The sequence below is a fragment of the Lynx rufus genome, unplaced genomic scaffold (assembly GCF_022079265.1).
Source record: "Lynx rufus isolate CCGP_SWC_20201006 ecotype Redwood Valley unplaced genomic scaffold, mLynRuf1.p SCAF_18, whole genome shotgun sequence".
Taxonomy (NCBI): Eukaryota; Metazoa; Chordata; class Mammalia; order Carnivora; family Felidae; genus Lynx; species Lynx rufus.
In genome coordinates this window covers 9,835,131-9,852,747 of record NW_025814832.1, presented here as the reverse complement: position 1 = coordinate 9,852,747, position 17,617 = coordinate 9,835,131, and the positions used below count along the sequence as shown (strand labels likewise).

General features: G+C 50.6%; 1 protein-coding gene across 1 annotated transcript in view; it reads right to left on the bottom strand.

Moving 5' to 3' along the window:
* UNC45B (unc-45 myosin chaperone B) overlaps positions 1 to 12,504 on the bottom strand; it is a 33,691-nt gene extending 21,187 nt beyond the window's left edge. Inside the window, exons 1-8 of the mRNA XM_047080564.1 lie at positions 12,337 to 12,504; positions 11,738 to 11,774; positions 9,713 to 9,888; positions 7,952 to 8,041; positions 5,553 to 5,720; positions 4,786 to 4,954; positions 3,176 to 3,346; positions 431 to 602 (exon numbers count right to left, since the gene is read on the bottom strand). Of these exons, the coding sequence (XP_046936520.1) occupies positions 431 to 602; positions 3,176 to 3,346; positions 4,786 to 4,954; positions 5,553 to 5,720; positions 7,952 to 8,041; positions 9,713 to 9,888; positions 11,738 to 11,774; positions 12,337 to 12,504 (1,151 nt within the window). The remainder of the gene's footprint in view (positions 1 to 430; positions 603 to 3,175; positions 3,347 to 4,785; positions 4,955 to 5,552; positions 5,721 to 7,951; positions 8,042 to 9,712; positions 9,889 to 11,737; positions 11,775 to 12,336) is intronic.
* Positions 12,505 to 17,617: the final 5,113 nt, after the last annotated feature.

The window sequence follows — 17,617 nt, the reverse complement described above, 5'->3', positions numbered from 1 at the left end:
GTGTGTGACTTCTGAAGCGAGGTGATAGAAGACATCGCCACTTCGGCCTTGCTCTCTTGAATCACTCACTCTAGGGGAAACCAGCTACCACGTGGTAATGACACGGGGAGGTCCACACGGGGAGGAACCGAGGCCTCCCGCCAACAAGCGGCACCAACACGCCATCCATATGAGTGCACCACCTTGGAAGCAGATCTTCCAGCCTCAGTCAAGCCTTCAGATGACTGCAGCCCAGGACGACATATGACTGTAAGTTCGTGAGAGCCCCACAGCCAGATCCACCCAGCCTACCCACTCCCAAACTGCTGTCAAACTGTGAGATAATAAACAGTTGCTGTTATTTTAAGCTGCTCCATTTTGGGGTGATTTGTTACACAGCCATTGATAACTAATACAGAGCCCGACCCCACGGGGCGTCCAGGAGACTCACGTGATGTACTCCTCGCAGATCTTGCGGAAGTGATCACGCTCTGGGTCACAGCGCAGGTCATCGTAGAGCTTGTTGATGAGGATAGAGGCCAGCATGCGGGTGTTGTCAGTCAGAGGCAGGCAGGATGGCAGATCTGGAACCTGCCCCACCACCTTCAAGATCTTCCTCAGGCCTGCAGGGCAGATGATGGCAAGTGTCAGCTTCCTGCTGGGTCTCTCCTCACAAACACACCCTCTCATTCGGTTGTCTTAACGCCAGCTTCTCTCCAGCCTGCCTTTACACAGCACATGGCTTATCCAGAGTGAAGGGCACTGAAATGGGGCCAAGAGGCCCGGGCTCTACACCTAACTCTGCCCCTAGGTGAGCAATCCACCTCCCACTGTGGTAGTTGATCTCAGAGGACTGAGTACCAGTGTTAACATTCGATGGTATAGCCTTCCTCAAATACTATTTGATATTCTCTCTTCCCCAGGTCTCAGTTTCTGTAAAATGGGAACACTGCTACCTACCACAGAGAGTTTGAGGACTCAGTGAGGTGATGTATGGTAACCATTTGGGGCCAATCCAGACACATCATTTTATTTATTTAGTAATTGCTACATTCGCTATTTATGATCGCTATCTCTTCTCTCTTCTGTGGAAGAATCTTCAGTGACTTCCTATTACCCATCAGGTTAATTCGATCATTGCGTATTTGTTGAATAAATGAATGAATAAGTGGATAAATCAACGGGCAATTTTTAGGCACTGAATACTGAAATAAAGGACACAATCCTCTTCTCAAAAAGTTCAAAACGCAATAAGGAACAGTCACATAAAGATTATAGTAAGGTGTAATGAGGACAGCAGGTGTGATAAAGACAGAGTGGTTAACACTGCAGATGGGGTGATTTGCTCCAACAAAGAGTTGTAAATTATTTTGAGCACTTACTATGTGCCGAGAGCTTCATACACATTACCCCATTTAATCCTAACAAAAAACTACTGGTTAGAAATCATAATTCCCATTTTTCAGAGCAGAAAACCAAGGCATGGAGAAGTCAACTAAGTTGCCCAAAAGCAACTTGCAGCTAGCAAGTGACATCGTAACGGCGCTCTCCCAGCAACGTCTGATTTCAACGCCCACGATATTAACAGTTATGTCATGCTGCCTCTGGGATAACTGAGAGCTTGACTTTGGAGCCAGGTTTTAGGAGTGGCCAGGAGTTCGTCAGACCTTAGCTGGTGCAGATAAGTGGGAAGAGGTAGAGGCTGGGAGGCGTGAAACTCTGGATGTTAGGAGGGAATTAAAAGTGCTCAAGGGCACCTGGGTGGCTCAGTTGGCTAAGCATCTGGCTCTGGATTTCAGCTCAGGTCACGATCTCACTGTTGTGAGATCAGGCCTCAGATTGGGCTCTGTGCTGAGCGTGGAGACTGCTTGGGATTCTCTCTCTCTCTCTGCCCTGTGTGTGCATGCATGCACGTTCTCTCTCAAAATAAATAAACTTAAAAAAAATGTCAGCAGTATGTTTTCTGCCCTGCATACTTTACCACCTGCACAAAAGCACTGGCAGGGCTGGGGAGTCATGGGAAGCAGTTGATGAACCAACCCAAACTCCCAGCCCGGCTCTCAAAGAGAGCCACTGAATGCACCTGCTTCACTTCCCACCACCTCCCCAATGCCCATCCCCCATGCTTCCCTTCCATTCCCACGCATGCTTTGAGCATCTCATTCCTCTTCCTCTAGGACACTCTGGACCTCTTCCTCATCCATCATTGCCCTTCCCTGAACCCAAACGCTCACTTTCGGCTGGATGTCCTGATGGTTCCCAAGGCAAGTCTCCCAGACCAGCTTGTACAACACACAACCTCAACAAGGCATCTTTTCACTAGTGTGACAGGATGTGTACATCCATGTTCTGTTTACCCAAGAGTTACTTATTTTGGTGCCTGGAATAACAAATATTGCTTCCCACCTGCCCTACCCATTAGCTTGTGGTTGGACGCAGGTCCTCTCGCTGAGAGAAAGAGGTCTGCTGTTCACCCTTTGTCATGGATGCAGAAAAGACCAGAACTGGGAAGGGGAGGGGAAGTGTTGAGGGAGAAGGTTTAAGCACTAGAGTCATTTGTTAAAGTGCACTTTGTTGAGATCTGTGCAAACCAAACAGGGAAGCACAGTATCACAAGAGGATACGTGTCAAGCCGGTGAAAGCTAATTTGAACCTTGTAGATCAAAGGATGGTCTATATGTCATCCAACCTGTGGGAGTTCATCACAGTAGATGATAAAGCCATGGGTGTGATTCCTGAACAATTAAAGTTGACTTGGGAGAAGGGTAACCCCCCCGCCCCGGAGCTGACACATATAATGGCCACCTGCTAGAACCTATCTATATATGGGACAGTAGATGCCAATTCTCCCTTCCAGAAGGCCTGGAAGTATTTTGCCAACCAAGGGACTTCAGGAACGTTATCCTATGGTTGGTGGGGTCCTGTTTGCTTTTGGCATTGCCCCCGCTTGTCAGGTAACTCTGCCCAGCTGTTTTCGGGTGTGTTCGGGCCCCGAATTAAGAGCCCAGTCTTGATCGGTATCCCCACCAGCCTGTTGGTGGGTTCTAACTGCTAACGCCTTTTCCTGGCTTTTCAGTTGGGACTGAAGACTTCTCCCAGACAAGGGCCACACCTCTTCTGCCGTCTGCTCAGTGCCAGGTGCTCTGGTGCCCACGTGAAAGGCTGGAGCGAGCCCCAGACCCTCCCACCTCCTCACCGTTATCCACCACATAGAGGGTGCGTGAGTTGTCATGAATGGCGAGGTCCTTCCTGGGGACGTTCTTATTGAGCAGGTTCATGGCCTGGTCCCTGCCCTGGCCAGACACCTTCTTACTAACCAGCATGTCAAGCAGGTGGTTGGTTATCTGCTTTAGGTCCTTCTTGGTATCTAAGGAAGGAGAGGATGGGGTAAATAGAGAGTAGGGAATCTCAGGTCTATAGGACCAAGAACGGCAGAGGCTTCTAGAAGGACTCTGGAAATATGGAATCCCCTGCATCCCGGATGTTGGAATTTCCCAGGAGAGTATAGAATTGCCCATCTCACCCCCCAAAAAGGAGACAAATCCCTAAACATTACCCCCCAGTGGCCCTCCAGCCACTGTGCACACTGACTTTTATAACAGCCCATGCCATCCTTGAATAGCTCTGGTTCTTAGAAAGTTCTTTATTCCAAGGCATGACTGGCAGAGAGCCAGGGACACTTCATGTAGCTCTTTATAAACTGATTTAACAAAATGTTTTCCAGACAAGAAATTTATACTCCTTACAGACATCTTACTCCCTGTAGATTCAGGCATGCTGGGAGCCTGCATTCAAGCCTCAGAAGGGATGCCAGGTCTTCCCCACCTGCTGGGGGATTAAAAGATAAATGCTTTTTCTTGCTTTTGCCCTGTCTGACTTCCCTGCATCTTAGGGATTTTTGTTCTCATTCTAGGTTGGATCCCAAACAGGCAGGAAGGCAGGCAGGGAGGGAGGGAGGCAGGGAGGGAGGAAGGCTGGCAGGGAGGGAGGCAGGCAGGGAGGGAGGCAGGCAGGGAGGGAGGGAGGCAGGGAGGCAGGGAGGGAGGAAGGCTGGCAGGGAGGGAGGCAGGCAGGGAGGGAGGCAGGCAGGGAGGGAGGGAGGCAGGGAGGGAGGAAGGCTGGCAGGGAGGGAGGCAGGCAGGGAGGGAGGCAGGCAGGGAGGGAGGCAGGCAGGGAGGGAGGCAGGCAGGGAGGCAGGCAGGCAGGGAGGGAGGAAGGCAGGCAGGGAGGAAGAGAGGGAGGCAGACAGGGAGGGAGGGAGGCATGCATGGAGGCAGGGAGGAAGGCAGGCAGGGAGGCATTGTCTGGACGTGGGGCTCAAACTGCAAGATCAAACTGCAAACTGCAAGATCATGACCTGAGCCCAAGTCAGAAGTTTAACCAACCGAGCCACCCAGGCACTCCGTCTCCATGATTTGGGCTACTCTAGATACCTCACATAAGTGGAATCAAACAGTACTTATCTTTCTGTCACTGGCTTATTTCATCTAGCATAACGTCCTCAAGGTTCATCCATGTTGTAGCACATGTCAGAATTTCCTTCCTTTTTAAGGCTGAATACTATTCCATTGTGTGGACGTACCACATTTTATTTATCCATTCACCCGCACATGGACACTTGAGTTGCTTCCACCTTTCAGTTATTGAAAATGATGCTCCTATGCCTCTAACACTCTTTTAATTAGAAAATAAATATAAAAATAAAACCAGGCCACCTCCACCTACAGGGAATGACCTGTCTAAGGTGGCAACCGACTCTCCCTGGCCCCCACCCCCGTGGAAAAAAACCTGAAGAATGCCTCCTACCTAAGACCAGCGCTTCCTCCTTCCCTTGATGTTCTCGTTTGTCCTCTCCTGACAGAGAGTCGATGACAGCCTGGAGCAGGTTGCAGACGGCCAGAGACATCTCCTCGTTCTCCACGGCCATGAGGCTACAGATTCTGTCTATCCGGACGGCATGGAGAATCACTGTGGCCTATACCCCCAGCAAGAACGAGTCAGCTGCCCGCCCCTCTCTTCCAGCTGCCATGCAGGTTAGGAAGTGGGTGACGTCCATCCCCACCATGCCCCTGCAGTAGGGAACTAAGCCCAGGCAGCCACACCTCACGGGGCCCATGGTCTAGGCAGGCTCTTGACACAAGCCAGGCCCCTTTCCAGAGGTTTAAGCCTGGGCCGTCCAATATAGTAGCCACTTTGCCACATGGGGTCGTTGAGCACTTGCAATGTGGTGAGTCTAGGTTGAGATGTGCTTTACGGGTAAGTAAAATATACACGGGCTTTGGAAAACTTAGGACGATACAATGTAAACTGTCATAACCTTTGCATTCAGCTCTTCCTCATAAACTTTCACTAGCCTTATCTTTGCATAAATGCATTTCCAGCTCAAAGGGAAATGCAGAGGATCAATCTCTGTTGATCCGGGACCATACAATCGAGGATGGCGGGGGGTGGGGGGACACTCTCCACTTGGCATCTGGGTCTATTTATGCCACCCACTAACTGTCCACATGTCACCCTCCAGATCTTCTGCCTGGCAGCCACCTGCGCTGCCAACCCCACACCCAGGCCCTCACCCTAGCTCGGTGGCCACTGCACATGCCCGACAGGGTCCGCACAGCCGCTAGCACCAGCTCGGGCCTCTTGGTGTCCACAAGCTGCAGCAGCAGGGCCACTCCGTTGTTCTGGAAGATCCTCTCGGCCCCTGCTTCTTCACGCCCCAAGACGATGAGGTTGTTGGCAGCCTGAGGAGGGAGGACACGATGAGGGTGGGGGGGGGGGAGGTTTGGCTGCCAAGGCCTCAGGCAGGGGCCAAGTGCAGGGGCTGGTTGAGGACTTCGTTTCCAAAACATCTTTATACTGGGTTCTTCCCCTACAATCCTGCTCCCAGAGACCTAGCCTAGGAACATGACACAACAGAAGAAACAAAGTAACTGACATACAGCCCAACTTGATGAGATATACTGTAGCCACGAAGCCATAAACAGATCACCCAGCAACTTGGAAAAAACATTAGGAAGTAGGTTCACTCTGATTGCACTTACATTAAACAAAACCGTGTATGTATGCTTACGGATAAGTACTAAACCAAGGTATTGAAGTCTTAAATTATTTAAACAAGAAGGCCATTAGACTGAGTGGCATTAATGCCCTAGTAGCTAATGTAAGCAAACCCAAATGGAAGCCTGTAATGTCTCAAGGTTAAGAAATCGAAACTTAAGAACAGTCAATCACAGCCAACTAGGCTTTCCCAAATAATGTAACTGCTTAAGCTATAGCCAATCAAATAATTGCATTGCTTTCTTTCCACCCATGTCTTTCTAGAAGCCTTTCCCCTGGCTCCTGTAGGTACAATGCTCCTAACCACTTCCTGTTTTGCTGCTACCCCACTTGAATCAATTTTGCCCAAATAAACCCTGAAAATTATGAATATGCCACGGTTTACCTTTTAACAGAAGTGGATTGTTTTCTTTTAAAAATTTTCCCTTGAATATGGTTTCAGCATTTTGGGTTTGCTTGTTTACCTGTTCTAGGCAATCTGAAGTTACAGGCGTTCTCAGGGAGGTGGTGGTTGGTGGGCAGACAGTGCAGGAGAGGGGTCTCAAGAGTCCTGGGTATGAGGACTGATTCTGCTAAATGCTAGCTGTGTGACCTTGGGCAAGTCATGGTACCTCTCTGGGTCCCAGACTGCAAAATTAGGCAGTTGAGCTAGAAAGTTCTCCAGTGTCCTCCCACCCTAAAACCTTGAGGAGGATACATATACCTTAAATGGCCCCAGATCAGGGGAGGAGGCCTCAGCAAAACCTGAAACCCTGGAGTTGGGGGAAGAACTCATGAGAGAGAAGGAGGAGGTGAGCAAAGAGAGAGGGAGTGGGATGCTGGGTATGAGGCTGATTAGAGACTCCCAGGCAAGTACCACCAGGACCACCAACACTCTACCAGTCAAGGGCTGTGTACTCGCCAAGTGCATTTATCTGTAGCAACTCATTAAGTCCTCACATCAGTTTGTTATAAAAGGTATTTGCATGTTACATGGACTTATTGATCACAAAACTAACAAAAATTCCCCACGCATTGTCTGTCCAATTCTTATAACTATAAAATATTCAGGGGCACCTGGGTGGCTCAGTCGATTGAGCATCTATCTGACTCTTAATTTCAGCTGAGGTCGTGATCCCAGGGTCGTGGGATTGAGCCCCGCTTCGGACCCTGTGCTGGGTATGGAGCCTGCTTAAAGATTCTCTCTGTCTCTTCCCCTCTCCCCCACTCACACTCAGCTCTCTCTCTCTCAAATAAACAAATAACAAAAACCATTCAGATGTTCAATTTTTTCCCCCTGAAGAAAAACCAGAAGGGAACATTAAAAAAAAAAAAAAAAAAAGGCAACAAATTTGGCTAAGAGGATGGTATTATGAGCAACTATTCTCATATTTCAGGATGACCTTTTACAATATTTTATAATGGACTAGAACATTATTTTAACATGTTGTTTTCAACAGCTCTCAGGGTGGAAACCTGGGTATGGCAAGTGAGGCACTTGCCTTGGGTGCACCATTTACAGGGACACCGAAAACCTCGGCAATCAAGGTGAGTAACATCTAATGCAATATTTTAAAATATCAAAATCAATGCAATGCAAAAAAAAAAAAAATCATAGTGAACAAAATCTCAAAAATTTAAATTAAAACTCCAACCCTGCCCTCATTGGTCTCACCCTAGTCCTGGGCCTTATAGCCAGGTGCTTTCTAAAGTGCTTAACCTTTGGCCCGTTTGTGTCCACGTTCTTCAAGGAGACACCCTCCTCTTCCTCCGCGACCGGTCAGGGCGTTACTGTCTTGAGATCCGGTGGGACCAGCAGCGGAAGATTGGCCGTGGCGGGGGAGGAGGGGGGGGGAGGGGGGGAGGGGGGGGAGGGGGGGAGGAGGAGGGGTCCCGAGTGCGCCCTCTGCTGGCCGGCTGGTTGCCCTGCACTCACCTTCTCCAGCTTGTCCGCTTCACTGTTTTCATCCAGGAGGATCTCGAACATTTTCTGTACCCTCGAGTCTGTGGAGAACTGCACGCGAAGCTGAGGAGAAAGGAGGGAGTGGGGAAGGAGGTAGGCAGGGGTCCACGTTCCAGGCGGCTCAGTAAATATTACGGTATCTACTCTGGGCCCCTACACTATGTTTCTTTCTTTCTTTCTTTCTTTCTTTCTTTCTTTCTTTCTTTCTTCCTTCCTTTTTCTCTTTCTTTCTTTCTTTCTTTCTCTTTCTTTCTTTCTTTCTTTCTTCCTTTTTCTCTTTCTTTCTTTCTTTCTTTCTCTTTCTTTCTTTCTTCCTTTTTCTCTTTCTTTCTTTTTCTTTCATTCATTCATTCATTCATTCATTCCTTCCTTCATTCAACAAACCCTTACTGAATAACTATTACATGCCAGATACTGTTGCAGATGCTGGGGATAGAATGGTGAACAAAATCAAGTCCTCACTCCACAAAGCTTACAGTCTAGTTAAGTTTGCTATGCTAACTTGGAGGGCTTGGATCATCATCCAAATTTTGCAGTCTAGTAAATAATTAGCTATCACATACTTTAAAAATGGGCTAAAATAGAACTCGATTTCTAAGATCAGAAACCTGAAGCAGTTTTCAAGCACCTCTTCACTCAATTTAAAACCATTACATTTGGGGGCACCTGGGTGGCTCTGTCAGTTAAGTGGCCGACTTCAGCTCAGGTCATGATCTTGTGGTTTGTGGGTTCAAGCCCCACATCAGACTCTGTGCTGACAGCTCAGAGCCTGGAGACTGCTTCAGATTCTGCCTCTCTCTCTCTCTCTCTCTCTCTGCCCCTCCCCTGATCATGCTCTGTCTCTCTCCCTCAAAAAAATAAACATTAAAAAAATTTTTTTAACCATTACGTTTGGCTGTCTCATCCCTCACACCCCCACCCCCAACCCCAGTGCTCTGAATCTACCATAAAATGACCTAACTGATCACCCATCACCGCACCGCCCCACTCCCACCATTTGCCAGCTCCTTCCGTACCTCCCACCACTTTGCTTTGCTCCTCCACAGTCCTGCCTATTTCCATCGGGGCTCATTTCCTCCCAGTGGGTCTCTCATTTGTCACCCCCTCTCTGGTCACTCCTCAGTTTTGTGTTTACTCAGCCCCTGAGTCTGCACTCTGGAAGTGTACTGTGGTCCCACCATGGGGCTGCCCCAGGAGTCGCTGAGTCTTGGAGCAAGGAGCTTAGTGATCAGTTACCCTCCTGCTCTTACAGAGGAGGAACTGACACCCCAAGGGATCCCTTAGAAAATTGGCAACTAAGCCAGGACTAGGGTGTAGAATTTCTCATCTCTGATCCTAGTTCTCCTCCACCCCACTTCGTTTTCCTAGAAAAGATTTCCCTACTGGCTCTATCATCCAGCAGTACCCTACCCTCAGTACTGCTGTTGTCCTCCTAGAAAGAGAAGATCATGTCGCATACATACTAAGTTACAATTTCTTTTTAAAGCCTCCATCTGGAATTTAAAAGACCCGTGTTCTAGTCCTGGCTGGCTTGTCTCCTGGAACAAGCATCTCCGATCACTCAAAGATGGGTGCCTCTGCTCGGCTGTTCTCTAGCACCTGCCTGTGCCATGCATTCACTCCATCCAAGAGTGTGGAGGTAGGGTTAGACCTGCTCTGGTGTCCTGCTTCCCTAACTCGTCCACTAGGAGTGGGGGGAGGCAGCCAAAGCTTGTGGGTAGGGGTCTGGCTCACCTTCTCCTGGATACTGGTGTTGAGCCTCCTCAGTGTCTCCTGGAAGTTTTGGTTCCGTGGCTCGAGGGTGGCACAGCGCTGCACGTCCTTGAAGGCCTGGTCCAACTTCCCCAGATGCTCCAGCGCCTGGCACCGCCGATAGAGAGCCTTGATGTCCGAGGAGTTGATGTCAATAGCTAATGAGGGAGACGGGGCCTCAGGGGCCTGGGCTGCAGGCCTTCCTCCCTCCCCTGCCACTGTCCCCAATTCCAGGGCCACTGTGTCTTCATTGGAGATTATCCACCCATGTGGACTATCTGGCCCCAGGCTCCCTCTTTGTGAGGGAGGCAGTAAGAATCATAGTCTCAAGGGAGGTTAGGGGTCATCGCGTCTAGCTCCTGATATTTCAGTCTCTGCTACATCATGATCCCAGCCAAGCACGCATCCCATGGATACTTGCATACCTCCAGCAATGGGGAGCTCCCTCCTTCTCAAGGCAGCCAGGCAGCTCCATCAAGAAAGCCCTCCCCTCTTCAGACCTGAAATATATCTCCCTGTAACTTTGCCCTCTTATCCTAAGTTCAGCCCTGGAAACCCTGAGATGAAATCCGATCCTTCTTCCTTGTGACAGCCTTTTAGGTGTTTGAAGGCAGCTCTCCATCCCACCTGGGAATTGCTTTCTCTGGGCTAAATATTGCCACATCCCTCAACTGCTCTTCACAGGGTGTATTTCCAGGCCCATCTCCAGCTGGTTCCCTTCCTTCTGAGCTCACTTCACACTGTCTCTGTTTCTCCTAAAAGAATGGTGCCCAGATCAAAACCCAACACTTGCAGCTAAGAAAAGACTTCCCATTTTGACAATGCGCTTAAGTCAACATTGACTTAAGTGCAAGTTGAAATTAGTTACATTTAAAGGTTTGCTTTGTTTTAATGTTCTTCTCTCCCTAGGCTCTGTGCAGTAGGATACTGCCTCCCTCCTCCTCTCAGGAAGCCTGATCCCACAGAGTGGAGTGGGCTGATGCCCAGAACCACTGAGGAGCCCCAGGATGAGCATACCCTAATTTACAACAGAGGGTGTGTCATTACCAAGACACGAGGATTTCTGGAAACATCTTTTAATAAAAGAATCTCCCAAGGGGCACCTGGGTGGCTCAGTCAGTTAGGCATCCAACTTTGGCTCAGGTCATGATCACACAGTTCGTGGGTTTGAGCCCCACATCGGGCTCTGTGCTGACAGCTCAGAGCTTGGATCCTGCTTAAGATTCTGTCTGCCCTCTCTGCCCCTCCTGGTTCGCACTTCTCTCTCTCTCTCTCTCTCTCTTTTTCTCTCTCTCTCAAAAATAAATAAACATTAAAAAAAATTTAAGAGGCGCCTGGGTGGCTCAGTCGGCTGAACGTCCGACTTCAGCTCAGGTCATGATCTCGCGGTCCGGGAGTTCAAGCCCTGCGTCGGGCTCTGTTCTGATGGCTCGGAGCCTGGAGCCTGCTTTGGATTCTGTGTCTCCCCTCTCTCTCTGCCCCTCCACCACTCACGCTCTGACTCTCTCTCTCAAAACCAAACATTAAAAATTTTTTTTTGAGGGGCGCCTGGGTGGCGCAGTCGGTTAAGCGTCCGACTTCAGCCAGGTCACGATCTCGCGGTCCGGGAGTTCGAGCCCCGCGTCGGGCTCTGGGCTGATGGCTCGGAGCCTGGAGCCTGTTTCCGATTCTGTGTCTCCCTCTCTCTCTGCCCCTCCCCCGTTCATGCTCTTTCTCTCTCTGTCCCAAAAATAAATAAACGTTGAAAAAAAAATTTAAAAAAAAAATAAAAAAAAAATTTTTTTTGAAAAAAAAATTTTAATTTCCCTCAACCTATGATTTAATATATAATTCGAGTTGCAAAAATGCAATTTAGGGATGGCTTCTCTGGACATCCGAAGCCCCGCCTACAATGCCTAGGATGGCGTTTCCACAATCTGTCATTTCTTCAATTGACAAAGAGCCTCTTAGACAAAACAGGGATGCTGGGGTTGGGGATGGGGGAGTGGTTGGGGAAAAGGAACTCACCTCTTGAGGCATCTGACGCCGCCTGAACATAGCTTTCCTGAGAAATGGAGAAGGGGAAGCAGCCGGGGTTAATGCAGGCCCAACGCAGAGACAACCAGACAGGGTTTGCTGGGGAGCTGCTGGCTGTCAGGGAACCAAGGGCGGACCCCCGCCTGGGCATGGGAGAGCAGATGAGCTCTGACATTAGGCAAACTTGGGTTTGAATCCAGGCTCTGCTACTAATGACCCGGGAGATCTTGGTGAGTTACTAAGCCCCCCGAGCCCTGAGTTTGTTTTATCTGCTATATGGGCACGACAACAGCAGCTGACTCACGGGGCTGTGAGTAAGATGCTGCGAAATAACATGGAAAAAGCCCCCGGCGTGATGCCAGTTCCCATTAGGCTGATTCCCAACTGGAGGAATTTCTGTCTCCCAGAGGAGTGGGTCAGGCAGTGGGCCCAGGAAAGCAGTGGGAGGTGCCCTTCTCTGCCCTGAGGGCTCCAGCAGAAAGGGCTGGGACAAGGGGGCTTAAGGGTCTGATACCCGGCAAGATGGGGGGCTGCCTTCACCCCTGCCTCTGAGTGCTGGCCCTCAGCCTCCCGCCCTGCCCGCTCCAGACCGTTTTCAGGCCACAGGCTGCCCGATTCCGATAGAGCGTGGCCAGCAGGGCCTTGTCCTTGGTCAGCTTCAGGGCCTGGCTGTAGCTCTTTGTTGCAGCCTTATAGTCCTGGAGCTGGAAATGCCGGTTCCCTTCCTCCTTCAGCTGCGCTGCTTCTGCCTCTGCCATCTGTCAGGACAGGAGCAGCTCAGTCTGGCCAGTCCCCCACTCCAGACTCCTGGCCTGAGGTCTGGAGCTCCAGGGCCTCCTTCTACTGGGATGGAAGGTGAGGGTTCTGCCTGGAAAGGACCCATGCCTATCACCCCCAAATCCATTGCTCAGAAGGACATGATAGCACCTGCTTGCAGAATAGCATGGCTGAAGGAATCTTAGAGCCCCCGTGCCTCCCTCTCCTTCCCTCCCAGCTGGGCGGGTGAAGCCACCACGCCGGAGGCCTGAATCCTCACTGCAAGCCTTGAAAGTTCTTCTCAGTCCCTCTTCTCCCTCCCCGGTCTGAGGAACTCTCCACACGGGCTCACTTTCTCAGAGGACGGTGCTCCTGGTCTGTCCTCCTGTGATGCTGTTCGGCTGAGCTCCCTCGTGAGCCACCCCCTGGCCACCAAGCCTTAATCTGCCTCCCTCCCCCACCCAAGAGGTTTTATCGCCCCTGCCAGTAGCTCCGGACCATATTTGGCCACAGGGTCAGGTGTCCCTGGAGTCTGTCATTGATACTCAGGGCCTTCCTCCTCCCCAGAGTGGATAGTCATTAGTCACCTGGAAGTGCTGACTAACCTATGCCCCAGCGTCCTACTCAGGGGCAGTCCTGGACTCGGGCATTCATACCACAAAGAGCAGAGAAAGATCCAGAAGGGAGGGAGACACAGCTATAATGCCCCTTCTCCCCCTCCATCCCAGATAAACAATCTCCTCTCCCTTCCCCCAATCACTGCTATTTTGGGAGCAGAGTGACAGCTGAGGGGCTGGCAGACTTAGAGCAGCTGCCCAGGTCCAGGACCAACTGGAGACTTCCAGAAATGCCCTTCTGGAGGGAGGAGAGTTCCTCCCTCTCTTCCACTTGCCCACAACTCCCCAACCCCTCCAGTACTCATTGTTGAAATGTCCCTCCTTTTCTGAAAGACAGAGGGGCTTACTAGTTCAAGTTTAGTGGAAATGGGTGCTTTGTTTTGATTTGCATGCCTTCTCCTGTGTCCCCCATCCGTGTGGAGTGGATGCATTCAGCCTACCCCTCCCAGTAGACAAAGAGGATGGGCTCTTAATGTCCCCCACTAGACTATAGGCTTCTTCTTGGTCAGAGCTAGGTCAGTCTGGAATTCCCTGAGCCCGAGGACCGTACCCCCCCCCCCACCTGGGACCTCTCCTGGGATCAGCTGAGTCTCCCTCATCAAAAGAGGGTCTTCCTGGGACAAGAAGGAAGAACAAAACAGGTCTCCCCTGGGGCAGGACTTGTTTCTTCTCATCTGACTGAGGGTTCCTGAGACAAATTTGAGTCTGTTCCTACTTGGACTCAGAACTCTCTCACCTCCCAGTGTCTCCAAGCCTAGGCTGTGAGCTCCCTCCCACAGGGTAAAGACAGCATCTCATTGCAGTTTGACTTACCCTGGCACAGAGGCTGCCAGAGTGAGTGCCCAACGTGGGCTTCCTGAATGAATGAATGAATGAATGAATGGTGTCTTCCTGTTGATGCTTTTCTTCACTTATCACAATTCTGCCCCCTCCCCCCATACATCTTCAAACCTACCTGACCATGGCAGAGAAACGCACTGAAGATTCTTCTCTTTGATCGGTAACCTTGGACACACAGCTATGACTGTGGACAAGTTCTACTGTCCTGCTGGACCCAAGGCCCAGCTCTGATGCATATTTGTCTGTTGCAGGTTTGTTGACTGAATAAATGAATGAAGGAATGAATGGAGGAAGGGATTCCCTGCCATCATGGTGTCCTAAACCCTGGGCCCCTTTGTGGGGCAAGTGCTCTTGTAGTAATGAAGCAATGGGATAAAGGATCCTGCCACTGGCAGAAAACTGAGGTTCTCTGACTTTAGGTCCTAGGAATCTTAGATTCAAATCCTGATTCAGTAATTCACTCCATGTCAATTCGTAAGCATCTACTATGTAGCAGGAACTGTGAATGACAGTGAAAGCAGAGACCACTCATGAGGGCAAGGATTTGTGTCTATTTTGTTCACTTACATATTTCATGTGGCTATCACAGTGCGTACATAGTAGGTGCTCAACCATATTCGATGAATAAATGGATGAAATAATTCCACGGATCTGTGATTCCTAAATACAAAGAATACCAGGATGTTGTGAAAACACATAATAGGGAAACATGGCATTGTTTCAGAGAAAGCTTCCTGAGTGAATGACTAAATGAGTTAATATATGTAGAGTTCCTAGAACAATGTTTGGCAGAGACATTTGTTGAATGGATGCATGTATATTTCAGGCAAGACTTGAAGAATGAGGAATTGTCCCTGTCTTCAGCTGCTCAGGCTGCTATAACAAAATACCACAGGCAGGAGGCGCCTGGGTGGCCCAGTACCTTAAGGGCTGACTCTTGATTTTGGCTCAGGTCGTGATCTGGAGGTCATGAGATTGAGCCCTGCATCAGGCTCAGCACTGAGGGTGGAGCCTGCTTGGGATTCTCTCTCTCCCTCTCCTTTTGCTCCTCCCCCACTCCTGCGCTCTCTCTGTCTCTCACTCTCTCTCAAAATAAATAAATAAACTTAAAAAAAAAACAAACCTCAGGTGGGATGGCTTGAATAAGTGAAATGTATTTTTCCACAGTTCTGGAGTCTAGAAGTTTAAGATCAAGGTGCCACCAACATTGGTTTCTGGTGAGGCTTCTCTTCCTGGCTTGTAGATGTCCACCTTTTCACTGTGTCTTCATATGGCTTCTTCTCCATGTGAGGAGAGGGGAAAGGAGGAGAGAGAGAGAGGTAATATCTGGTATCTCTTCCTTCTGAGGACACCAGTCCTATCAGACTAGGGCCCTGCCCTGATGACCTCATTTAACCTTTATTACTCTCATATAGGCCCTCTCTCCAAATACAGTCACCTTGAGGGTTAGGGCTTCCACATATGAATTTGGGGAGGAGGGACACAACTCTGCCCATCAAAGTTCCAGGCAGAGAAGTCTGCACGTACAAAGGCACCGATGTAAGAAGGGTCATACCTTAGAAGAACTAAGCAAAAGCCAGAAGAATTTAATCTTAAAGAGAGAGCAGTGGGGTGTCTGGGTGGCTCAGTTGATTAAGCGTCAGGCTTCGGCTCAGGTCATGATCTCACGGTTCACGAGCTCAAGCCCCACATCAAACTCTGTGCTGACAGCTCAGAGCCTGGAGCCTGCTTCAGAATCTGTGTCTCCCTCTCTCTCTGTCCCTCCCCAACTTGTTCTCTCTCTCTCTCTCAAAAATAAATAAACATTAAAAAGAGAGAGAGAAAATTGAGAGAGAGAGAGAGAGAGAGAGAGAGAGAGAGGAGTGGCTGGAGAGGTAAGTAAGGCTGAGTGGGCCATCATAAGGAATTTGACTTTTGTCCAGCTTATTATGGGAGACATTGTAGGGTTTTAGGGTGGAGAGTGACAGACCAGATTTTTGGTTGGAAAACGTCACCCCAGTGGCAGTGTGGAGGATACATCGGAAGGGGCAAGAGTGGAAACAGAGAGGCAAGTGAAGAGGCTTTTGTAGGTAACCACGGTGACTCAGTCCAAAGTGTAATAGTGGAGATGGAGAGAACAAATTCAGGACAGGTTAAGGAGGCCAGCCTGACCAAGCATGATACCGTCCAGATGTGGGGAGAGCTGCCAAGGAAGACCCCAGGTTTCTGGTAAGAGTCCTCATGTTAGTGGGTCTGCCCTTCAGTTCCTCATCTGTAATGTGGGGAGAGGAAGGTGGGGATTTAACGAGTTATATGTGTGACACGCTTGGAACAATGCCTGACACACTGCCCTCGTTATCATCATTATTGTTATTGCTTTGCAGTATTGAAAACTGCAGACATTTTTTGCTTTTGTACTCAAGAATTATGAATCGATTTGGTCCATTTAAAAAAGAATAATAATTTCTTGCCTGCAACCCAACAGGCTCTAGTTTCCTAAGCCACCCATGCAGGGGCGCTGCTGCCAGAGCCAACCCAATTTAGTCTTCTGCCATTTCCGGTCTCTGATTTGGGGGAAAGTCAACCGCTCAGAGCCTCGATTTCCCCACCTATGAAGTAGGGCAAAAATCCCTGTTCTGCAGAGACAAAAGGCTGTTTGTATCCTGCACGGCACTGGGAGGGACTGGGTCGGGGTGACAGCCACCTGTCCAAGGTGGGGCTGTGGAAGCAGGTACCAGGTGCGCCCACTGCCGAAGCCTGGCCGGCACGGCGTGACACGTCCCCTCCGCCACACCAGAGGGCGCTGTCGCGGGCTGCAGCGCCGCCCTACCCCGGGGGCGGCGCTCCGTCCCGCCTGAGTCTATTTCCTCCACGTGCGAACGCGGGATGGCGGCGGCGGCGGTGGGTGTGCGTGAGTGGGAGCGGGGGCGCTCCGGCCCGGGGTCCCCGAGCTCAGAGGGAAGCGGCAGTGGGGGCCTTCCCGCCCGGCGGCGTGGCTGACCCCCGCGGCGCTTGTAGGCACAGGACGAGGCGGCGGCGCGCGACGTGCAGCGGCTGCTGGTGCAGTTCCAGGATGAGGGCGGGCAGCTGCTGGGCTCCCCGTTCGACGTGCCCGTGGACATCACCCCGGACAAGCTGCAGCTCGTGTGCAACGCGCTGCTGGCCCAGGTGAGCGGCGGCCCGGGCGGTCCCTCTTTCCTCCCCCGGGCGGGAGGGCCTGCTCTGGGCCGGCCCGCAGGGGACCGGGAGATCCAAGGTCTGGGGTTTCGGGGGTCCCAGCGCTCGCCGACACTGGGAGAACCACCCTGGCGCGCGTCCGTGACAGTGCCACCTACGTCGGGGGACGGTCAGGAGATGTATTTCGTGTGACAGCGCTTTACGCTTCGACATGCGAGGTCCACCTGGGAAGAGAGACCGCGCGTTTTGAACGCATCGGGTACATCGTCAGATTCCGCGACGCAGCTCCTCGTTAATATCCCCATCTGACAGTGTGGCCCAGAGGCAGTAAATTATTTGTACGATGCTATGTCGTAGGTGGTAGATTGGGAATTAGAACCCGAATGTCAGGTTCAAAACCCGTGGTCTTCTAAACCAGTGGGGCCATTCATCATTATAGTGGGGTGGGGGGGGTGGGGGCTGGGGGCTTAAAAATATAATACCTAGACCCCACCCCAGGTTT